Consider the following 25,398-nt stretch of genomic DNA (forward strand, 5'->3'; position numbering starts at 1 on the left):
TGTTTTGTGGTATGCTAGTCAAGGTTTTCTTTAGACAGTCTTTACAATGTGCTTAAATTGAGGGAAGCTTCAATTAAAATGGTTGTTACAGATTATTGCATTTCAAAGTGTAATTTGTAAGACATTGTCATAGACAATGTAAGACATTGTAATAGACAAAAGACATTTGTAATAAAAATTAAAAAAGAAATAATTATGTGATTTATTTTCGGTAGAGCAAAATTTTGAATGTGCTAATTTGGGTATGTACTCAATTTCATTATTAACTATGTATTAAGATCCCTTTGTATACATGTGTATACACATGTATCGATAGTTACAAAAAGGGAATTAATATTGAAGTAATATTTTCAGATAACAGAATGTTAAAGTCAATTGAAGCTAGAAAAAGCTGTGGGGACTTTAGATAAATGTAATCAAGCTGAATGACCTGGCAACATGATATCAGATGAGAAGTTGCCAGTGACTAAAGCAGGACAGATTATTTTAGGAAATATTGTGTAACTACATATAGTCTGAGTTCTGATGGTAACTATAATTGTTCAGCAGAAAGATTCAAATGTCACCATGCACGTTGTTCAATTTTTACATGAATTAGAAAGGAATACAAATATTTAGGATGGATAAAAGTTGAAATTGTTAATATGCCAAGAATATCCTGTGTCCTGAAATATAACATAAATGTAGGGTTGTCCAAGTGCCCCCCAAAATACTGTGAAAATGGATTTTGTGGCAAAAATGGTTATAGGCAAAGAGAGAGATCCTCCTGAGAAGAAATGGAAATGGTTGGGGCTGTACAGCATTGAGGTAGATGTGTGGAAAAAAATCAATATGTGAATTGTGTAGAGAATATAAATCAGTTTTTATTTGTGCTTCTCGTAGTGTCTGTCTAATGAATTTGAAAGGCAGGATATTAAGAATTTCCAAGTGGAAGTACTTTTTGCACGATGCAAAATTAGGCTATGAATTAAAAGGAAGAAAAGATTTATGTGATGAGTGAAGCATCCAGAATTACATTTAAAAAGATTCAGGACTTTGTGTAATGGATATATACCTTCCTGAGTAGAGGAGCAAGACAGCGGTGAGCTGAACAAATTCGGACAACATACTGACATTTGATGGCCTTGTGAAGGGGTGAGGAGAGGAACAGAGGAGTTTGTGTTTATTACATGGTTTCCTATGCTTCTCTGAGAAGCATTTGTCCTGTGACAATAGTAGGACAGCTGAACAGAAACTGTATACCATAAACTTTATTTTCATTTAAAGAAAATGTTAATTTCTTCCAGGTTGACATAGAAATTAATGGAGAGGCTGTAGATTTGCACATGAAACTAGGAGACAATGGAGAGGCCTTTTTTGTTCAGGAGATGGATAATGATAAGGTAAGAGTCAAAATTTTAGTTGGTTAAAATTCAATGCTTAACTCATCAAAATCAGTTTTGAATTTAGGAATTTTGTTGAAGAACATATCTTTATCCATTTTATAATTTTGAAAGTTTCTGGACATTTTTCTGCTATGGAAATTCAATACCATACAGCTTTTATAGATAAATATATATATTTATTTTTTGAGTTGCTGAGGTTGGAACAATCTGAAGAAAGTAGTCACATAACTAAAAATATCAGAGTTTATATGCATGTCAGTGTGTGAACAGAATAACTTGTACACAGTTCATACGATCCAAATATATGTGCAACAGAGGATGATATTCCCATGGACCTATTTTTTGCGGAACCTTTGCTTTGAACGCATACACTCAGCAGACTGCCAATATAAAGTGCACATGCATTTTAAACTTCTGCGCACAGAGTAATTCTAGTAATTCTGGTACTCACCAAAGATGTGATCTTACAACTACTATTCATGCGGAATTACATTTAAAGGAGAATGCTGCTGTTGAGCTGTGTGATTAAGTACTAGTCTTTGTTAGTTATGGTCATACTAGTTTTGAGTAGTTCACATGTAATGTAATCTAACATAGAAAAAGCCCTTTAAAGGCATTGCGCTTCAGATATTCCCAATAATGTTTGTTACTAGCCAAAGTGGGATGAGTGTTCAAATTTTTCTACTGAGTACAATACTACTGGTTTCAGGTGAGATTTCTGCCTATGGGGAGTTTTCATCTCTATATCTTTATAAAGTCTTCTATGTGCTAACAGTTATTTGGTGACTGAAAAAGGCTAGAAATGCTTCCATTTGTGTCTAGAGTTGTGTACGTATATTACTGCATAAGAGAATGTTCATTTGGCCTAGTTATAAACTGCTGACCTACCTTGACCAGTATCTTCCTCTGAGTCGTGAAGGAGAATTGGATTTTACAAAATGTTCGTGTTAAAAAGTAGGATTTTGTTTCTGCTCTGTATCTGGCATCAGGTGAATAGAGACTCATGACACAAACTGGCTAATATTAGATCCTCTTTGTTAAGAGTATTGTTCCTGGCTTGTTTAGGGAGATGCAGCTATGGAACAATTGCCATGTGCTATAGGATCATGCTGAGCATCCAGATGCCAGATCTTAGCTACTTTTCTGAAGAGTAAATGACTTTCAGTGATTGTGCATAGAATTTAAAACTAGATTTATGACTAGCAGAGGAACTAATATGTTGCATGCTTTGGATTTTTGCTTCCTCAGGAGGTAATTCCTTACCATCTCTCTACATCCCCTATTATATCTGAGGGAACTGCTTTAATGGAAGCTCAGCTGAAGAGAAACTCTATTGACAGGATAAGAAACCTGGACAACAGTGCGTCCTCACAAGTATCACCCCAAGCTCATGGATCCCAGCCTGGTACTGAAACATCTCCAGTTTGTAACTCTGTGAAAAAAAGGAGGAAAAAGAGGAGGAAATCTACTCATAAAATAGACAGCTTAAAAAGAGAAGACAATGGAGACACGTCAGAAGATGAAGACATGTTTCCTATAGAGATTAGCTCTGAGGAAGAAAAGGAACCATTGGACAATTCAAGGTATTACAGCGGAATTGAGATACATAATAGAAACCTAATGTTAGGTTTATGTTCTATTCTGTACCTTCTGACAGCAATTTCTGTATATGTCAGTACACATGGCTGATGAACATGTTTCTCTAAGAAAAAGCTTTGGGCTAGAAAGCTATCAGGAATGCCACTGACAAAAATAGTGAAAATAACACTGAAAACAAAAACAATGTGCAATCACGCTGTGCATTAGAAGGTGTGAATCAGATAACATTTATCTCTTTATCTCTTTAGTTCACGTTAGACTAATTCTTTTCTGCACTAGTGTTCTTTTTTTGTCCGTTTGCTTTTTTTCTCCTGGAATATGTAACAGTTGAGTAATCAAGTATGGTTTTTAAATGTCATGTCTTTCCCTGTACCTAGGATCCCTGTTCCAGATGTGTTTGTTGATGAAGTATCTGACATAAAGGCTCCGGTAGTTTCTACATATTCTCAGTCTTCATCTTATCCTCATTCAGATGGAGAATGGTCTCCTCTTCAAAGGTAATTTTTGTGATAGTACAGTTCTAGATTGCCGTCCTCTTTCCACTAATTTCTTTTATGCTAGTGCTGTATGAAGTCTTATGAAAATTTTGTTATCAAACATGGTCACTGTCAGCTGCTAGATGAAATCAGATGGCGTACAACAACTTCAGGTTAACTCTGTCGTTGATTCAACAAATGCATACATACAAGTGCAAGCCCACAAATTCTAAACAATATTTATATCTGTTGATTTCACTGCTTGCATATAAGTACTTTAGAGAGGAAGATCATTTTATGAAAGCTGAATCTTTGCCTGATACACATACCTTTTAAGGACTTCAGTGAGTGCAGACGTAAATATTTGGTACTTTGTGTATACTCCTTGCAAAATCAGAGCTGATGTATAAAAATACTGTTTTTTAATGAACATGAATATGAGCTTCTGGTGTCCATTTTTAAAGCTAATCTAATGAATTGCAATGGTAGATAGAAAATATTTATTATGTGAAAGAACACATACAGTAACTTGCGTACTTTTTCCTGTATGTGCATTTGTGTGCATGTGTATACCTTTCGGTTGGAAGGGACCTTAAAGATCATCTAATGTCAAAGCAGATCAGTTTGGATCTCCTTTCTTGTGTCTGTGGAACACTGTGAAAAATGGACAGTTCTTCACCTGACGTCAGTTACACTGCATTATAATCTAAATGAAGAGTGTGTGCTTATGCGGCTGTGCATGTGCCCCACATCTTCACAAAGACTGTTGGAGTGGGGCGGTATTTATAAGACTTTGTTGTAAGTCTTACCTCAATACACTGCCTCTGTGGGTGAGGAATGGAAGAAATGAGAGCAAGGAGATGATTTCAGAGCAAGGGCTTAATTTAGATCTTCTGGAATGCAATTCAAAATAAGCTTTCTCCATTGACTGTAGAGCTTAATGAGATCAGCTTCATTAGTTTGGTGATAACATGTATCAATACCCTGCCCCTTCTGTGGCTCTTTGAACTGTACGTTCTGTTTGTTTTTGAATTGTGATATTCTGGATTTTGAAAACTCTAGATTCACGCGTTCATGTAGCTAATACACAAAGCGCTTGTGTTAATTAGCACTTGTGAATAATGACACCCTGTTTTTTTTCCTACCAACATGTTGTGCTGTCCAGTAAGCCTATAGATTGCACAGGGCAATCCTCTCTTCTCACTGTTCCGGCAGATGGAGGCCTATCTAACTCTTGTCCTCATCAATCTTCTCACTTTTCTCCTCCAGACAGGTAGAACAGTTGTTCTCCCTCTTTTCTGTGCTGCTCTTTAATCCTTTTAACATGTTAATACACTCTTGACACATTAATTTCACATGAACTTTGCTGAACTTATAACTGCACTTATTGCTAACCCAGACACTTTTAGAAAAAGTGACATTGAAAACCATGTCCTCTGCTTGCTTCTTTGTGAGCACTGATGGGAAGTAAGTTGCCTTGATGAATCATACGATGAAAGGGGGGTGGCTAATGTAAAATCAGGACAAAGCAAACCAGGGTTAAAACTGAAGTTGATTAACATGATATCAAAAAAAACACCAAATAAACAAAAAGGAAGAACTCGAGTGCCCTCGCTGTAGTGTCGGCTTCCTTTGGCTGTGGACTCTCTTTTACAGAGCTGAAAGCGGGTACGGACATTTTTATAATTTCTTAAATTCAAGGTATGTCAAGGTTCTGCAGCCAGGCCCTTTCTCTCCATTAAGTCAGTGTAGGCATTACAGCAACTAAGTTAAGCCGTCTAAAGTATGTGTCTGAACATGACCTCTACAGTTCTTCTTTAGTGCTCGGGAAGCTCTGAGTAATAAATTGAGCTAAGCTGGTCGTTATCTCAATGTTGATGCCATACTAGGTGCTTAAGGCTGTATCAAAACTGATAATCTTGAGGGTTTCCCAGCTTGTAGATCTGCTCTCTTTAGCCTGACCACGTAGCAGCACCAAGCTGAGGTGAGACCCTGGGGTAATCAAGAACATTCTCCTCAGTGTTTGTAATGGGAAGGTAGGGCAGGCGCACAAGTGCAGGCCTGGAGCAGTGATGTCTCCTGTATGGCTCTGTGAACTTTGCTCAGGAGTCCTGCAGTGTAGACATACAGCTAAAGTGCCGAAGTAACTTGTCTGTGTCTGCAACTGTTTTCCTCTGTGAAGTAAGAAACACTGCTATGGCCACCCCAAATGAAGTTCAGAGGCTCTCAGCTACTGTTGTGATATGTACATGAGGTAAACCTCTTTCCTTCTGTCCGCTTTCCTAGTTTATTTGACTTTAGTCAAGGCAGAACTCTTCTTCAGGTCACACTGCTGTCTTTGCTTTTAGTAGGAAACACTGCTGAGATCAGCATGGTGTGTTGCTGCAGAGCTGCCAGTCACAGGCCAAGTTCCTGTCTTTGACATCAGGTTACATTCAGGGCATGCAGAGGTTGTGTGAAGGAACACACAAGTCTGGGACACAAATATTCAGTGTTTATGGGATATGAATTGGATGTGCTGGTCTAAATGACTGAGCTGAGGTTGCCCTTCTTTCTCATGCAGCGTTGACAGGACTGGTGGCTCTAGTTTGATCTGCAGTGTCTGCAGCAATCTGTGGAAGGTGAGAGAATTTTTGTTGGGCCAGTGCCTAACTTAAGGACAGAGGAATTGCATGAAAGTCAAGGCGTAGTTCAGCCTGAGATACAAATGTCTCAGTGATGTAAGAAATAAAATCCCTGAGTCTTTGATTCAGTGAAGTCTGTACAGATTACTATTCACTGGATTGCAAATCCTGCACAGACTTGGTATTCAGCTTTATCGACACCTTGTGTAAGTGTCACATTAATCCAAGATTTAATTTGAACTAATGGAGCAAAGAAAATTGAAGGAATGTGATTGTGAGCTTTATTAGTCTTCAGTGTGATTTTTACTTTGGTGGCAATAGTATGAAGGAAATAGCAGCTGAAATAGTCCCTGAGCAGATAAAGGAGACATCTGGCATCACATATGGAAGCAGAACTATACAAACAGGAAGTAAACAAGCAAGACTGTAGTAGGCATAATTGCCATCTGCATGTATAAACTGTTGCTGTTCCAGAAGGGTATTAGGTGGAGAGAGTAGCTATTGAGTGTTAAACAACAATATGGCATATGAAGGAAAAGCAAAGGTATTTATTTCTCTGTAATGGTAGAACAGCTCACAGTGGGAAGCCACCAACTCCATGCTAATGGCTGGCATAGGAAATTCCAGCTTGTCTTCCAGAAGATACAAAGAATGCTTTAGTATCCTTTTATACAGGCAGGAACATAATTTACACCGTTTGCCTAGTGGATGCATGTTTACAGCCTGATTTGATGGACCTTTTAAATTAAGATGCTGTTACAGTGATAATTATGGTCTACCCTGAGGTTGCATTAGTATTGTGCAGCAAGCTCCAAGGAGGAATCAGCTGAAAACAATTCTGAAGATCCAACGTGCTGCTACTTCTCAAATCTTGTATTTTATTGTATAAGATTATTTATAGAATGTGAATTGTGCTTGAGTTGAAAGTTCAGTAGATAGCATGTACTCTGGTGTATACGCTGTTTTGGGAGAGTGGGTGATGTGGGGTTAGATGTTCACCCCTTCCTGATTTACCGTGCTTATATTTGAGCTGTATCTTCTGTGAACCGATAACCAGGACTGGTGCCTGGATCATGGGGCAACCTTTTGTGGCAGGAGCCTTCTCAGAGCAGAGCTCTATCTGTGTTAATGTACGCTATTTCTGGCACTTACGTGTGTGTGGCTGGGAACACATATCATGGTTCTTGGTGCTGAGTAACACCAGCTTCTTCCCCACTTAGTTTTGTGTACAAGGAAATTGTATTTTCAGAGAAAACTCTGGAAAAGGCAGAGTTCTTCCCTGCCCCACTCTGTGTGTGGTCGGTGTTCTCACTGCAAACTACAGAGTTTCTAGCCCAAAATGACGTAGTGCCTCTATTCTCTCATGTTATCTGGCTGGCTAAGTGAACTTGAGATGAATATACCGCACAGCCTAAACTGGAGATTTTTCAAAGTAAACAGTAGGCATTTGGAAGGTTAAAATGTATGTAGTGCGCAGATTAGTTTGTGTGGTGACAACACTTCCTTAAAGCTAGATTTTGGGGGCTTAAAGTTGCAGTAGAAGTCTTATAGCTGGCTGAGACTTTTTGAAGTTCCCAGGTTCCTATATTCCAAACTTTCAGTGGGCCCTAGATGCATGGAGGGTATTGGAAATCCTGCAGATCTGTCAGTGGGATATGTAAAAGGTGTTGAAAATCCCAACAGGCATATCTTGAATCCTAAGAGCTTGAAATGCCTTTTACAGCATATTCCATCGATTCTTTCATCTGTCAAATGGTAGGTGATATCCTAAGGACTAATAAATATTTGAAATTCTTGGGCACCACTGTTGAAGATGTTTTTAGGTCCTCTTATAATCTTAACAATTTAGTTAGATAAATTAATTACTTGTAGCTGAAGAGTTTTTGTGTTTGCCCCTATTCAAGGTGTATGCTACTGCAACAAATCTAAAAACCAGCAATAATGGAGATAATTAAGTTGCTAACATTCAGATGTGAAATTCACAGGTTTCTAAAAACTGCTTTATGTTAGTGTAAAGTAATTATTTTCCTATGACGAATGAATTCCTGAGCAAGCTCTACAAAGCTGCCTTATGTTGAGAGAACAAAGCTGGTTTGGGTGTTCATTTTATCTAGAAGAAAGTATAAATCAAACATGGAGAATTTAGACTAAATGTGTGAAGCCTTTTAACAGTGAAGGTAGCTCAGCTTTGGACCTTTGATCCACAAATGTTGTGGATTGTTTTTTTTTCCTTGTAGTTTTTAAGTCAAGATTGTAGTAGTATACCAAAGTCTGGCTCGCACAGCCACAAATGTTGTGGCTCAAATAAAAATAATGGTCTTTCTTCAGGAGTTTCCAGGAGAAATTCTAGGACTTGCATTATGCAGACAGGCAGAACAAATAATTAGGATTTTTCATTTTGCCCTTGAAATCAGTGAATCGTTATTTATTAATGGCTAACTTGACATCATATTATTGACTTCACCACATTAAAAATGTGCTACAAACTGATAATTTACTAATAAATGATTAAATATTTCATATTCCAATAGGCAGCAAAACAAACAGTTAAATATTTTTCCACTGGGAAGGCTCACATTCTTTGTGCACTGCTCCTGCTGGTTTCCCTAAAAACATGTGTATGAAGATAGAACTGAACAAGTCAGTAAAAGGAAGTAATCAACTGGATTCCTTAGACTAATTTATTATTTAGTCAGGGTAAAGTGTGTTGTTGATGTGAGTGAATCATTTCTGCACTTCATGTCCATTATAACAATACTAACATCTCTTCATCTGCTGCTGCTGGTGCCAGCCCCATTTCACATTCTTCTCTTCTGCACAGAAAAAAAAAACCCACAAAAATCCTCATGAAACTTTCACATCCAGTGCTCTTGTCCCCTCCCTTTCTGCTTCTCAAAGCTTACTTCTGTGATGGCATTCACTAAAAAAATGACAGATGATGAGACCTCTGATTGCCAGTCTGAGAAGATCCTGAACCGTTTGAAATGTTTTTCCATGCTTTCACACTGTCATGTGGCTGATAATAAATACAAAATACTCAATGCTTTGGGCTGGTGGATGTCGGTTTGGAAAGTGCTTAGTGCATTGCAGTTATTTTTATTTTTGCAGTATTTTTGTAATAAGCATTATTTATATTTGTTTGTTTGTTTTTCTTCAGCCCCTCAGGTTCACGCCCTTCTACTCCTAAAAGTGATTCAGAATTAGTCAGTAAACCCACGGACAGGAGCGGACTGAAGAATAATCCACACATGCACTGGGCCTGGGGAGAGCTACCCCAAGCTACAAAGGTATCCAGTGTAATTGGTTTATTTCCTGATGGCACCTATTGTGCTTTAATAGGCCAAATGTGCTTATGTTATTGCTGACTCCTGAAGAGGGAATGGATCCTGTTTTATATAAAATTGTAACGTTTTATGTAAGAAGATTACATTTTGCTCCTTAGGAGATACAGAGAAATGCTGTGTGCCATTTCACAGCACAGATGATATATGGTAGAAAATGGAAAAGTACCTGAGACCTAGTCCTGTAAAACTTAGAAGCTTAAATGAAGTATAAAAATAGAACCCAACGCCCTTTGGTAAATCACTGAAATTCATAAAGGGCCTTAGATGGAAATGAGGTGCTTGGTGTTAGCAGTTTGATTCACAAAAAATAAAATTGGCTGCTTGAATGCCTAAGTCCGGCAGCACCTGCGCTTCTGTATCTCCGCATGCCCAGATGTGCAGCTCTCTTGGCTGAGCCCACTGGCTTGGTGCTTGTCTCCAGCCTGAGGCCTTTTGGCTTTTCCGAGGGCCCTGCTAGCTGGCAGGATCTGTAGCATGCCAGCAGCGTTGCCTCCCATGCTGCACAGAAGCCATGTGCAGCTTCAGGTCAGGTGTGGCTGGCTCCTTACCGTAGCTGTTGACCCAGCGCATTCATACAGGAAAGGGGAGGTTAAGGGCTTACATCTGCCTTGGGATGAGAGGAGCAAAGATCATCTTGAGAATCTGATATCCTTGAATTGAACAGAACAGGTAAAACTCTGGCTGTTGCATTTTTAAGAGCGTTTCTTTATAGCAGTCTGTTTATTTTCCCTCACAGACCAGTTCCCTGATCAAAGCTAAGGAACCCAGCATGGTAGATGTAAATCCTTCTGAAAGCACTCACTTTCGGGTCATCCAGAGTGCTCCTGTGGAGGAATTTAACACCGTGTCTCCTCTACCTGCCCTTGGACAAGCAGATGCAGCAACTGCTGATGAAACTGAGCCCTTGCCAGCTGAGACAAACAAGCCAGAGACAGAGTCTGCAGGAGCAGCTGTAGCACCGTTGCCTGCCAATGAAGAAATAAAACAAGCTGCAGCTTGCTCAGCCCAAGCAGTTGACAAGACAGATTCCCCTACCAGAAAGAAAGGTAAAGCTGTTGATTCTGCACTTTTATATGTATAATTTTTGTCTTTAGATCTCATGGTGATAAAGCACCCCATTGTCATATAAATTAATCTGTGCCTTTAGGGCACTTTGAGATCTGGAAAGGAATAAACTTTAAAAGAACCATCAAAACCTAGCGGTGGAGCAGGCAGCTCACAGGAATGAAGTAGTAAGACACAAGTTCTCCTTCATTGGGGATTTTTCCATATTTGATGAATTCAGAGATTTCATTTTTGGTAGAAGCCCGTTTTACATCTGCTGATTCACCTGCTTTGACCACTTTCGGAGTTGTTCTGCAGGACGGATAGTTGTTGAACCCCTGTATTCGTGTACAAAGTAGTAATATGTATTTTGCATGAACAACAGATTTGCTGTAAATTAAGGTAAATTAAGGTAGTTTTGTTTTATGTAAGCAATTTCAGTAGTTGTGTTTAGTTGGTACACATCTTGTTTTGAATTTGAGATACAATTCTGTCTGCTTTTCTGCTTCCAAATTCCAAATTCTTGGGATCTATACCCATGTTATTTTATTCCAGATGTTAAAATTTTCACATGAAATTTACTTACAAATGTTATGTTTTAGAGCTCTAATTATTCTATATTTATGAAAGCTCTATAAAAGCCTGATTTGTGCAGATGTTTTTTATCAGTAAACATACAAGTTTTTTAGCCTCTTCCACATGCTTTTCAATATCTCTGAAGACAAAAAAAAAAAAAACAAAAACAAAACTGATTGCTTTTGTGATGTTTCATGTTGGAAATCCTGACAGCAAGAAGCTGGGGCTTTTAGAATGAATTCCAAATTAAGTTTGGCCTTATACCAGTCACCTGTCTAGACTTACCAGCAGCACCAGAACAGAGGTGGCACTGCATATTGGTGCTAGTGTAAGACAGAAGATTTGTGTTCAGCTCCATGCTGTCTCGCTTGTCTTCTGCAATGGTGCATGTGTGCAACACGTCAGCTGTATGTTTGAAAGAGTGAATTGTCTCCATCAGCATGCCAGGTATAGTCTGGTAGTGACTATAGTGATGATAGTCTGTTGCGTTGTTTCTGTTTTGCAGGGCGATATTGAAGATTAATTATGTGGAGATTAAATGCTTTGATTGACTTACAGTAATAATAGGCCTGTGGAAATGCTTATGAAAGTTTTTCTCTTTCTGTTTTCCTGTAGTGACCACTGACTTCTAATTCCCAGTGGTTTTGTCTGGAACAGTGAGGCTGCAGCATGTCTCAAATTATGTCCTATGCTGTCTTGTTTGTGTCATTGAAGCGTGAATAGTGTATGCAAGCAACTTGGTTTGAAACTTTTGGCAGTACCACTCAATGCAACTGTAGTTCACAAAGTGTTACAACTTGTCTTCTTTCTCAGTCCTAAAATGAATAGCTAAATTGCAATAACAATTCTGGCTTGTTACTCAGAAAATATTTGTTAATAGGCTTATTTATGCCGTCCCTTACAGACAAACGAAGCCGGCATCTTGGTGCTGATGGCGTCTATTTAGATGACCTCACTGACATGGATCCAGAAGTTGCTGCACTTTATTTCCCCAAAAAGTATAAGTCCTTTGTTTATATTTCTACTATTTAAATAGCTCTCTTTTCCTTTCAAATTTAGATTAAACTGTTCATGCGAACTGGATAAGACCTCCTTTTTAAAGTACAAAGCTTTATTTTCCTTCTGTTTTCACCTCAGCTTGTAGAAAGGAGTATTAGAGCTTCCAGATGGCTTGGCATTAGGGCCTAAAAAGTGTGCTTAAAATTGTTTTTCCATTTTGGTCACCTAAGCATCATATATTGATTGTGGTTTGTTATGTAATGTACACTGATGTTTGTGAGTGTTACTCACATGCCCTGGGAGAGCAGTTGGCCATGGGATATATATATCCCCATGTCCTTGCTTATTACTGTGAAGAACATAGCTTACTGCTAACAGCATAAAATTATTGCTCTTACGTTGTTCTACTGTGGGCGATCGCCTATAAATATGAATGTTAGGAAATCATTTTTGAATGATGCACGACAGATTTATGTATGAAAATATTTTATACCAAACATACAACTTCCAATTTGTTTCAGTCTTTATCAGAATCTCTTTTAAAATTTCTAATCTTCTTTCCGCATCACTCTAGTCATTTGACTAAAGTCATTGAGCAACAATTAAAGCAGCTTGCATATTTTATTTTTCTTTCTTGCTTAAACTCAGCTGTTGTAATATTAGCATTTCAATAAAACAGAGGAAGATTAGTAATATAGAGGAAAAGGCTGGATTGCAAATTCCTTTCTCAAATGCATTCATATAAATGGAATGGAAAGCAGAACTTGAAGAGCCTGCACTTTGTAATAATGATCTCATCTATACACAGATTTTAAGTGGATATAATTATGTGTTGTTTCTTAAATTTTTAAAGATCTTAATAGCTTATATGTAAAGTATTTTATTTATATACACATTTGACATAAATATACAAACATATACATCCTTCATTTTGGATTTAGATACCAGTTTATATAATTGATATAAATTCAAGAATAAGCTATATTTATTCTTCCTATGTGAGAACAGTTCTACTAGTATAAACTCTGCTTATAGTAGTATTATTTTGTCTAATAAGCTTTTACAGTTTGTCTTATTTTTTCTCTCTCATGTAAATGAGCTGTATATGACTGGTTTAGGCAAGTAAGTAGAAGCAATCTAATTTTGAAGGTTACCTGAGGCCTATGCTACTTTGTTTAAATTTTATGGCTAAAACAAGCAAATTTATTTTTCTGTATTCTTAAGTATGCATCAGATGTAAGCTGTGCATGTTGAGGGGAGAGAATTTGGGAATGGATATGTAAAGACTGAATGTCTGATTCTTCTTTTTCAGTGGGGATAATGTACAAAACAAGAACACAAATGACACAGGGCCGTGGTCTGCCAGTCAGTCTCCGCAGTCTTTTGGGAGCTCAGGTGTTGACAGTGGTGTTGAAAGCACCTCAGATGGAATCAGGGATTTGCCCTCCATTGCCATTTCTCTTTGTGGAGGCCTTACTGACAACAAAGAAATAACCAAAGGTATTGACTGACCTTTTGAATTACAGGCGTGTGCTATCAGACAAGTTTTAACATCCTTGACCGAGGAAACAGTGCCCTCCTGCGGCTATATCTAGGAATGTGTTGAGAAAATACCATCCCTGAAATGACAAGTTTCATAAAATTTCTTTATGAAATTATTTCATAAAATTTCTTTATGAAATTTTATGTAAACTGATAAGGGACTTCTAATTTTAACATATTTTAATAATCTGCTGTATTCTAGGAATATGTATATATATATATATAGCTAGGAAGTACTCCACTGTCCATGTCAGAAATGAAAAAGATCTGTAAATGCAGACACCTGCTCTGTCTCCAGGTTCTTGTGTGATTCTTTAGATAAATCATTTAGAGTGCTCTGTGCTTGAAACTTCTAGCTGCATACTGTGAAGATAAATGGTTTAAAACATGCTTATTCTGCAGTAATATGGAGGCATAAACCCACCTGATCCTAATGCTACATTGATTTCTGTTCAGAAGATAGTTTTTAAAGCATTTTGAATATATTGAATATATTGTGATTTACGTTTGTTATTCAAATCACCTGTAAACTATGGGTATTTTGTGGAAGGAGTCACAACTAGTGGAAAGGGTGTTTGCTCACAGATGTTTTCCTTTTGCAGTAAGCCTTAGAAGTGATTATTAAGTTTTTGCCCATGGGTTTACGTATATGTAAGCCCACCTGTTCCTGTTCCTAATTTGGACAGAGGATCAGTGGAAGTGATGATAAAGTACTGCTTTACTTTGCTTAGAAGCCTGAGTTTCCTCCTCACAGTTACATCCCTAAGCTTTTACTTAGCTTGTATTATGAAGGAGGAAGACACTCAACAGCTCACAAAGAAACCCTCAGCATCTGCTGAAATTGAGAGTTTCTGAACATCTTGCTTCTATATTACTGCTGATCTCATACCCTAGTAGTCAAGGTGGGAAAGCTATGTGTCTGAGTTAACGCTAATTTTTTGAGGTTGGTTCATCCCAGGAATCTATAAATGTATGATTTACATATGCATTTTTTTCCCCAACAGAAGAGTTCTTAGAACATGCAGTAACATATCAGCAGTTTGTGGACAATCCTGCTATCATTGATGACCCTAACCTCGTGGTTAAGATTGGAAATAAGTAAGTATAGTTCAGGAGAAATGATTCTTGCTGTCACAATACAAACACTGCTTCTGGTACTTCAGTGGCTTAGATCAATTTGACCATAGCTGAAAAATAGGTTTTGTGCATTCATAGTGTAGATTCATCTAGAAAGAGTCAGCTCTCCAGTGAATTCAGGTTCTTCTTCTTTTACGTACCTTTCCTCCTTTAAACTGAAAAAGCAGCTTCAGATGACCTGTCACAGCTAACTAACACAATTTGAATTTCAAGAAGCTAGTATTAAATGCTAATAGTGTTCACACTCAATTGATAGAGTAAAAATGAAATAGGTTGTGAACTTGCTAAGGCTTGCCTTGAGTAAATTTGAATAATTAATATTTACAGGGACATGGCAGTCTGCTTGCAGACCTTCCGTACCCAGCAGGTTGTCTCTATAAGCTGAATATTTTTGCTGACGTGCCTCTATGGAGGCATTGCTTTTCAAGACTTGTCAGACTTCACCCACTCAACATGAGACTTCTGTTTCTGGAAGGCTGAGACATTATTTCATACGTTTATATTGCTGGACAGTGCAGCACTATGGCCTGTGCAGCTCTATGGAGGATATTTTAACTTGACAGCCCCTTGCAGCTCACATACTGTGTTTCGAGTAGAAGAGACATAATGACGTTGTGCTGCAGTTAGAAGTTAGGCTACCCTTAGTTATAGACATTGCTCATAAAAATCTGATGTGTCCAGCACATCCTTATTCAGTAGTTTTTAATCACAAATGTGTTTGGTATATGATGACATTGTCTCCTCCATCAGAGAAGGATAACTTGAGAGGTGTATAGCTGACCCTCTCTGCAGTCTGAGGTGAGTCATTTACTGCTTCCCTGCCTTAGTCCTCTGATATTTGAAGGTAGTGTTCATGTGCCTGCTGATGTGTTGAGGAGTACTCAGTGAGGATCTTAACTGTCATGTGCTCTAGACAGATGATTGATACTACTGTCTGCAACGTAAGCTGAGCTGTGTTCAGCACATCATAGCAAAACCATAACCTTATAGACTCCAGTCCCTAACCTTTGTATAGAGCCTTGATGCAAAAACAGTGAAACCTGCTCGTAAAAAATGTAGCTTGTGTTGTGATAATGAAGTACAGTAAGGAATGGATGACAAATACCATTTCTACTTAAGGACCTAGCTTCTCTTGTGTTTCTTGAAAAGTATATGCCATACGTACCTATGAATATACTGTGGAATAAGGTGAGACTACTGTTGCTGGTCCAGGCCAGAGTTTGACCTGAGTTAAAGGAGCTTCATGGGTTTAACATACCAGGTGATAAATACTAGGTTGTGCATTGGAACCTTGAGATTACAAAATGCAGTAATTGTCTCTCTTGAATGCCTAGGTACTACAACTGGACAACAGCTGGTCCCCTTCTGCTGGCAATGCAGGCATTCCAGAAACCTTTGCCAAAGGTGAGATTGAATATGAAGGTTAGTCAGAGTGGGAGCTGTGACGTTCTGCCATTTATTAAGTTGCATCATTTACTATGGCAGAGAAAAGGAGTGGTTTTACAAAAGCATCTGCATATCTGTTATATCTATTCACACATAATCATTCACTGAGCTTATACTAAGAGCGAGCTCAATAAACAGGATTAAATTTGGTCTGTGAATACTTTTTATTTCCTAGGCTAAGATCATTACAACAGTGGCAGTGACTAATAGCTACGACTATGTGACAGCTGTATGGTGGCTTATATTATACACATTGAACCGTCCAGTTACATTCTGGTGCCACAGAGATGCTCAGGACAGAAATACATTCTACTGTGGAAGTTTATAAAGGAGCAAGTATCAACATTGGCACTAATGTGTGCTATTTAGCCATGAATTTAACACATTTTGGATCCTACACTTTCCTTCTGCCACCTGCAACCCAGCACGTTTTGTGTTTGACCTATGTGAATTCAAATTCTATCTCTATTGCCGTAAATTTAGAGTATTCTGGGTTTTGGAGAAATTTTTGCTCTACCACCGCGTTCTTTCTGATTTAGTGCCACATTACCTATATATGCAGGCAAGCATAGCTACACTGTAGTATCCCAATATAAAGTAAATGTATCATAGAAGTCCCAAACATCTGGTAAACCTGTTTTGAATTTCAGGATGTTGCAGAGAGAGATTTCTTTTGTGTTTTACTGCACGTTAGTAATCATCAAAGGTGGGATTCACCCCACCGAACTTGAGTGCCTACAGGAAGGACTATAGTTACTCTACTCTACATTTATGTTTGTTGATCACTTCCACAGAGTGATTCAGACCTTGTTAGGTGCATATTGGTCTTCACTGGCAATAAAAAGAATGTAGGGTAACTGCCTTTCTTATTCAACATGTAGGTGTCTGATCCAAATCTCTAGACTTTTGCCTAGGAAGGATAAATGGAAACAAGTGGTATGAAATATTTTTCCCATTGAGGGAAATAGCAATTCCTTCAATCCTACTGTTTTTCTTAACCAATTGTTTATTTGAGTTTTTGGTTTACATTAATAATGGAACTAAAGAGTTAGAATATTAAGAGACTTTAATCAAAACAGGCTTTGTGAAGTGATTGAAAACTGGAGCTATTGCAAGAATCACCCATGTTCAGCAAAATGCGCTTTAAACACATGCCTAACTGTAAGCACGTGCATGTGGCCTCACCTTGAGTACTGTGTCCAGTTTTGGACAGCACAGTATAAAATGATATAAAACTATTAGAGAGCATCTAAATGAGGGCTACAAAGATGGTTAAGGGTCTAGAGAGCAAGATGTATGAGGAACAGCTGAGGTCCCTTGGTTTGTTCAGCCCAGGGCAGAGCAGGCCGAGGGGAGGCCTCATGGCGGCCTGCAGCTCCCGCACGAGGGGAGTGGAGGGGCAGGCGCTCAGCTCTGCTCTCTGGGGACAGCGACAGGACCCGAGGGGACGGCATGGAGCTGGGACAGGGGAGGGTCAGGGTGGGTGTTAGGGAAAGGTTCTTCACTGAAAGCGTGGTCGGGCACTGGGACAGGGTCCCCAGGGCAGTGGCCATGTCACTGAGCCTGATGGATTTCAAGAGGCATTTGGACAATGCTCTGAGATGTAGGGTCTGATTTTGGGGTGGTCCTGTGTGGAGCCAGGAGTTGGACTCTGATCATCGTGTCTCTCTTCCAACTCGGGGTATTCTATGATTCTGTGGTCTCATTAAAAGTCAATAGGACATCTGCTTGAAGTTGTCCAGATGTTTGAGAACCTCCTTAAACTGTAGCCATAGTCCTCAATGTTATGTTCTCTGTAGCTCCATCTGCACTTTTTTTTATATGTTTAAAAAGTTCTCTATTTACTTGCTCAGCTTCATTCATTTCTCTGTCACTTCTTTCTTTTCTAATATACTTTAGTTAGTATAGTGAAGGAGAACCTGTGGAAAAACAGAGAATAGGGAGGCATGGTATTGTGAGCAAATCCTCTCTTTTAACTGCAAACATTTTTTGGAATAGTCTTTTTTTTCTTTATATCACTATCAACATTGCATTTTTATTTTGATGACTTGATTTACAGCAGAGACTGTCATTTCATCAGAAAGCTAAGCAATTCTAGGGCATACCAAATGCTGTGGCCACTTTTATTGTAGTATTTCCCCTTTTGTATTTCGCTTGCTGTCTGGTAGAAATAATTCAACTCTCATTGCTATGCTGCATAAGGCTCCAGTCATTATGGTTATTGAAAGAAACTTTTCTCTACTGGGATCCAATTATGTATAACCAATGGAAAGTAGCCAGGGTTTAAAAAAAAATAACAAAAAACACTTCTAACACTGTCATTCAAGTTCATAGCATCATACTAAACTCATAAAAGCTAGTTAGTTTTTTGCGTTTTTCTTAGCTGGTGATTAAATTTGAACCTTATAGTTATTTTTCAATGAGAATGACCATCTTGCATGCTGGTTTGTTACTGTTTTCCATGAGAGATCTTTACGGAAGTGATCTTTTAATTTATTGATTTATTTAAATAATTAACCAAGTAAGTTTAACTTAAAAACATTGGTTCTCCATTCCAGACATTAAACTAATACCTATTTATGCTTTATTTTTCTTCTTTGATTTGTGTCTCTTTTTCATTTTTCTTTTAAAAATTTCATAAGTATTCATGCTTAAGTTACTTCAAAGCAGTGCTGGATACCATTAGATTTTGCTTTAGTAGAATTTACGGTTCACAGACAGTATGTTTACTTTTATTCTATTTATTATCAGTTACAATTGTACATTTGGCACTTTTTCATTTACATATATCAGGTTGTCCTTTGTTTTGGTTTCTTTTTATTTTACCACCCATTTATCACAGGCCACTGTGGAATCTATCATGAGGGACAAGATGCCCAAAAAAGGTGGAAGGTGGTGGTTTTCCTGGCGAGGGAGAAACAGCACTATTAAAGAGGTAAGTTTGAGAAGCAAGCAGTTTCCTGTTGGGTGCAGTGGGAAGGGTGGATACCTCCATATTCATCCCTCAGAACTTTGCTTCCGGTCCTAACTCAGCACTTACTTTGAATGAGGATGTACACATTAAAAGACGTTTGAACAGGATCTGAAGTCTGACTTCAGAAAGCCTTGGATCAGATCCTACCTGGAACATTTACTTGCAATGTTTTGGTTTTGTGTTTCTTTTCATTATACAGACATGAGACAATGTTATCTAATGGATTAAATTTGACTGGAAACTTAGAGTTGAAGAGCTGTGCCACCAATTTTTTGTTTTTGCATGTTTTGCTTACCTTCACACAGTTTTCATTGACAGTTGAATAAAAGAGATTTCTGACTAGAGTACACTGTAAAATTCAGCAAAATCTAAGATGGAAAACTGAATATATATTAGTTTTAAAGCCTTTTTGAATTCCTTTCCTGAGCATTAGAATTTGGTGGTAATGGCCTTAAAGCTGTGAATGAACATTAAAGAACATTAAGGTGAAAAAAGCAAAACTTTGTATGAAATATTGATCTTCTGTCTAGACATATTTAATCTTTAAAGTTGGCTAATAAAACTGCTTCATATTCATTTATACTATTGAAGCTTTAGTACTTGAGGGGAGAAAATGACTTCTAATACATTTTTATGGTTGTACCTCAGTAGCTTTGCATGAAATAACCACTGTACTGATCTGTGGATAGGGGCTTCAGAGCATGAGATTTTAGTTTCTACAGTTAACTTGAAGTTTTTAGAATTTCTTTCTGAGTGGAAGTATTTGCTTATCCATAGAGCTGTGGCAGCTATAAATTGACAATGGGAAGTGTTATTCTTTGTTTCTTTCAAAAACATTCACTATTTCAAAGCCTTTCACTTATGGCAAGAGATCGATATAGTTTAGCACCTACTCAGGGTAAAAAATAATTTGGAAAGTTTTATTGGAGTAATGATTTTGATGATTCAAATACCTTGAAAGGTAATTTCTGTTATTTTTCCAGTGTGATATTTTGCCTTTTCAAGTGAAATCTAGCTATTTGTGGTGAATTAACTGGATGGTTATGAGGTTGATCCTAGAACTTCAACAGTGCTAGCCATGTGAAATCCGATAGTTCTGTACTTCTATGGAAAACCAAACCTTAATTCTTCTGAGTTTTGTATTTGCCCTTTTTTTTTTTTTTTAAGTCCTTTTCACAGCCTTTATTCTTTAAGGCATCCCTAAAACTTTACTTTGCCTGCAAGTAAAGGGCTGTGTGTGTGTGTGGGGGGGGAACCTCACCTGCTTTTTGCATAAGTTTTTTTTTTTTTTTAAATAGTCTATACAGGACAGAACTTGTTTTTCAGATATTCTGCCCAACTTCTCATACTTGTATTTTTGCAGGAAACAAAGGCAGAGCAAGGTATGAGTGGGAGTAGACTTACAGGAGAAGAATCTTCACAGATGAGCATGGCAAACAGGTACCCAAGAAGTTATCTGTACCTGAAATGAGCACGAGTTACAGTTTAACTGTGAAAGGAAGCTACCTCATATATTTGAACAAACAATGCTGCATCAATGAAATATTTGGTACAAAGAAATACAAAATGAATTTAAGTGCAGATAGGAAGACATGGCAGGGTTGCAGACCTTGCAAGTGTGCTTTTTCTAGTATACAGTTTGGCTGGTAGTTCTGTCATACATCTTACAGCCCTTTGACAGCAAACAATAATTGGAGCAGTTCTCTAAAACTATCTCTCTGGAGTTTTCAAGGAAAGATCATAGATGACCCCAGGTTGTTGTCAGTTCTGACTAGCTTTATGAATATTTATGGCCTGACAGTTTAATTTCTTCCTACGTATCTTAGGAGGTTCAAGGGTCTAACACTTTCCAGGCTTCTTTTCACAGGCTATTGATAGGAAAATAGCATGGTTTTCTATTCCTTCTTTCAGAGATTTCAGAAATCTGTTCCTTTGTGCTCCAAAGTAATTATACCATATGACCAGATTCTCTGCCTCAGTAGGGCTTTGTAAGATGAGTCATATCTTGCCCCAAAACTTTGGGGGGATGAGCTAGCCAGGGACAGCTCTCCTACCTTACCTCTTTGCTGACTGACTAAATCAGAACTGACTGTAAAGACAGCTTATGTGTGCTGCACTTAGAGCTGAAGAGGGCCATAGCATTCAGATTTAAATATGTTTTATTCTCATTAAGTTAAGCTGTGGGGTCACCTTTGTGAAACAAAAGGCCGTAGTTGACATTCTTTCTGGAGATCAGTAGTTACGCTGCAGGAGAGTGGGCTGGAAAAGGGATTCCCTGCACTGTAGGAGACTAGCTGTTGTCTTACTTGGCTCTGTTTTCTGAGTTTGTGAGATACACAGAAGAAATTGGAAAGGCTGATTTCCCTTTTGTGGATAATAAGTGACATTAAGGTCTGTTTCTCTTACACAGTTGTTTAAAGATAGGCTTTAAAGTGGGATTAGGATTTCAAGCAGACTAGATGCTGTAATTAGTGCTTGTTGTTTAACTGATCTTAAAAATCTGTTGATAAGAACTTATTGCTTGCAAGCAGAGGAGCGCAAGTGGGATGTTGAGTAAAGATTATGAGATCTGATGTTAAAAAGGATAATGATTTTTTTTTTTTAAATATTGGTAGTCATGACATGTGGTACCTTGATACTGGGTCAAGACTTCCTGTCATCAAAGAGCATCCAGGTGTGATGGAAATAAAAGCCCAATAGCTGATTGTTTTGAAGATGATAGATTTTTGTAACGTAGGAAAACTTTCCCTCTGAAAAAAACTGACCTTAAAAAAAAATCAGAAAAAAACAGTGGCAGAAAAATAAACATTTTTATGCTGATGTGTATTTGAGCAGAATACTCTAAAGGAGTTCAGTGGGGTGGCTTTTTTAAACATTTTTATCATCATATCCCGAATGGGGTAATCCTGCAAATCCTGGAAAAGAATAATCCAGTGGTCTAAAATTGCTCATTGAAAAAGGAGGAGGAGTTATTTTTGCTAATAAAATTTTCATCACCTGGATTCTTTGATTAATTGCTAAATTTCTTAAAAACAAACAAACAAGAAAACCAAATAAACCCTAGCATAACAACTCCCCTTTTATTCCTCTGAGAACTGTGAGGTTTTTATAGTTTTAGTATTTTATATATATTTACCACCATGTGTTATGCTGACTCAAAAATCTCATTAATTTACATCTGTTAAATTTAAGTGGTGAAAACTAGCATATAGACAAGTGAATGACTAGAAGAATCCAACTATGAATAATGGGGAACAAGCATGAATGAAAATTCCGCTCTCCATTGATATATTTAAAGCCATGATATGAATGACCTCCTGTGAGACGTTAGAAGCAGAGAATCAATAACTTATTTGGTGACTCACTGTTAATGCATTTTTAATGGTTACTGAGATGCATTTACTGACATGATAGCATCATTTTCTGTGTGTGCAATGTTCCAGAATAAAAGATGAATCTTCTTCAAGCGATGAAGACCCTAGAGCTGCCAAACAAAACCTTGGGTCATTACAAACCAACTCGAGTCATCTCTCATTATTGTCTGGAATCAGTTACAAAAAAACCCTTCGACTCACTTCTGACCAGCTTGTGAGTTAGTTTTACGTCCTTGTCCTGAAATGTCATTTCTGATAGAACAAGAACAAAACTGTTATTCAGGCTTGTAAGGTTTAATTAGTTTTTACTTCTTGCATTGAATCCCATTTCTTACTATAGTTTCAAAACAATTTTTTCCTTTCTCTTTTCAGTGTTACACATGAATGTTGTTCCTTTCAGTCTGTGTGTGTGAGAACCCACAGGTCTCTTCCTTCCCCGCCCCTCCTTTCCTTTCCCTTCCCCTCATTCATAGACAGACAGGCACAGTTTTACATAAATACAGTTCTTGGTTAGTAACTTCTGAAAGAGCTGCTTGTGAACCTACTATGAGGCCAGGCTATTAATTTCTCCTGAGCCAATTCTCTTCCTTTGTGGCAGAGGCATTTTGACTAATGGTGACAAAACTGTTACTGTTCTGTGTTCTGCACATTCCAATTTGATTTGGAAAAATGGGCTACTTTAGAGAAATGCTTTTTGTTGTCTTTCTTACCTACAGCCAATTAATTTTCAGAAGGAAACCTATACAAGTAGTACAGCATTATGCAGCCTATTGCTCACTGCCTGAATAGTTTGCAAGAAATGTAGATTTTTTTCCCACGAGACAGATGGAATGTGTTTGTACTTTTCTGTATCAGACAGAAAGTAAGCATTATACAAACACACTGATACTTGTCTTGCAGAAATTAGCAGAACCCAGTACTACTCTTAAGTTGGTTTCTTGATGAAACAGTGGGCGAGACTCACTGATTGCCCATCAGTTCTGTATTCACACCTCGCTTTCATTTTTTAACTCATTGAACAATTGCAATGAAATATAACTAAGAACATTTAAAGTATGAAACTCCTGCAGATTTTGTGAAAATGAATGAGCCCACAAAAAGAATCAAATCAGTAGTCTTATGCCCAGTGAGTCACTAAGTGGACGGGAAGGGCAGCAGGGTGGGAAAGTTAAGGAAATTTGGTGGAGACTGAAGGGTAATAGCTCATATGGTAAGAAAGGTGGGTTATTATAGGCTAGAGATGTAGTGCCTTGGAACGCAAATCCTCATGTAAGCACTCTGTCAGTTTCACCGTTCATGGCACTTCTTGTTACTCATACTTCTCCCTCCATATATTTCTTTACCGCAGTATGAAAAAAATCCCCATAGATTTGTATGAGAACCTTTCAGGATTTTTTTCATACCCCTTACTGTGAAACAGAAAGTATTTTTTGTTTCATTCTGCTCTCTAAATCAGTGCCTCATGTACATCACACAAAGCAAATCTCTGCTAACATTACCTAGAAAATAGCTTTGCTGAAAGCAATAAGGTTCAGTGTGACCAAGGCAATGATCATCTGTGGCTCTGTTTGCACTGTGTCCATTTCACATGCTCAGTTTGTTGATTATCTTGCTGATAATATCTTGCAGAAAAGCTTAAAGCTCAAGAATGGCCCCAATGATGTGACCTTTAGTGTTACAACACAATATCAAGGCACTTGCCGCTGTGAAGGCACCATTTACCTATGGAATTGGGATGATAAAGTTATTATTTCTGACATTGATGGAACAATCACACGGTGAGTTCATGAACAGGGAGAGGCTTTATTTGCTTCTGTCCTTTGGACTAAAGCAAAAAGAGTAATTAACAGGGAATTTCAAGGCAAGAAATTGTTACATTCTAGTGTTTTGTGGAGTGTGTGGGTGAGTGAGTTTTTAACCTTGCTATAAAAGTACTGCAAGAATCATTGGCTAGATTCACAATTTCATGAAGACATATGCTATATGCACTCATTATTTTTTTACCTACTATTGTTTTATGATAGTATTTACTGTAGTATTGCAGGACCTTTCACTTTTTGCTGTGTCACATTTGTGAAGTACATCAGATTCATTTAAAAAGAAGAAACACCTGCATTCTGTTGTAAAAGGCATTACTGGGGCATTCCAGTGAGGGGCATTTTTGTCTACTAGACAAGACTTAGAGTTCTTTCAAAAGCAAACTTACCTTTAGACTCAGATTTTTTATTTTATTCTTTTTTTTTTTTTTTTAATTTTGGATGAATTAAAATACATGATTTGAAGTGAAATGTCTTTTTTTTTTCCCTTGTGATTAATCAGTTATAGGGCAAAATGCTTTTTTGGTTCCAACACATATTAGTCCCTCTTCCTTTCTATTTTCTTAAGTGTCAATGAACTGAATGGGATCTACTCTTGTCTCTGTTATTGAGCTAACTGGACAGTAATTGAATCCCTTCACCTTACAATACTATTGCAAAACCATCCTAAACCACTGCCCAGTCTTTTCTCTCTTAAGATGCAAAATACTCAGGGTGTTGGTTTCTTGCAGTGTATTTGTATAACACTTAATCAAGTGAGGTGCTCAGTTGTTTGTACTTCTAGATGTTATTATACTATAAGTAATTATATTTCCCACTTTACATAAAAGAAAAATTTGAAAACAGTATAACTATTTCATAATACTTTACATATGACCAACTACCAGCTTATGTGGAAAAGCACATTTGTTTTAAAATAAGCTAGAATATGACTTGATGATCTCATGCTTGCAATTTCACAACACTATCTACCTTATAGGTAGATTTGGTATATTTAGAAAACATGCAATGCAAACCTCAAAAAGTATGCTTAATATCATTTTGTCTACTCTATAGCTCTG

At 37.7% G+C, this 25,398-nt stretch overlaps 1 protein-coding gene across 5 annotated transcripts in view; it reads left to right on the plus strand.

Moving 5' to 3' along the window:
• The window catches only part of LPIN1 (lipin 1), a 46,254-nt gene that overhangs the window by 8,701 nt on the left and 12,155 nt on the right, over positions 1-25,398 (plus strand). For all 5 annotated transcript variants that reach the window (XM_080588191.1, XM_080588189.1, XM_080588190.1 and 2 more), the window contains exons 3-15: positions 1,287-1,382; positions 2,634-2,968; positions 3,362-3,481; positions 9,242-9,371; positions 10,165-10,474; positions 11,953-12,046; positions 13,360-13,547; positions 14,594-14,687; positions 16,061-16,130; positions 19,015-19,107; positions 20,510-20,586; positions 22,590-22,734; positions 24,150-24,298. In XM_080588191.1, the coding sequence (XP_080444317.1) occupies positions 1,287-1,382; positions 2,634-2,968; positions 3,362-3,481; positions 9,242-9,371; positions 10,165-10,474; positions 11,953-12,046; positions 13,360-13,547; positions 14,594-14,687; positions 16,061-16,130; positions 19,015-19,107; positions 20,510-20,586; positions 22,590-22,734; positions 24,150-24,298 (1,901 nt within the window). The remainder of the gene's footprint in view (positions 1-1,286; positions 1,383-2,633; positions 2,969-3,361; positions 3,482-9,241; positions 9,372-10,164; positions 10,475-11,952; positions 12,047-13,359; positions 13,548-14,593; positions 14,688-16,060; positions 16,131-19,014; positions 19,108-20,509; positions 20,587-22,589; positions 22,735-24,149; positions 24,299-25,398) is intronic.

The sequence above is a fragment of the Anser brachyrhynchus genome (genome assembly GCF_964034855.1).
Source record: "Anser brachyrhynchus genome assembly, chromosome: 3".
Taxonomy (NCBI): domain Eukaryota; kingdom Metazoa; phylum Chordata; class Aves; order Anseriformes; family Anatidae; genus Anser; species Anser brachyrhynchus.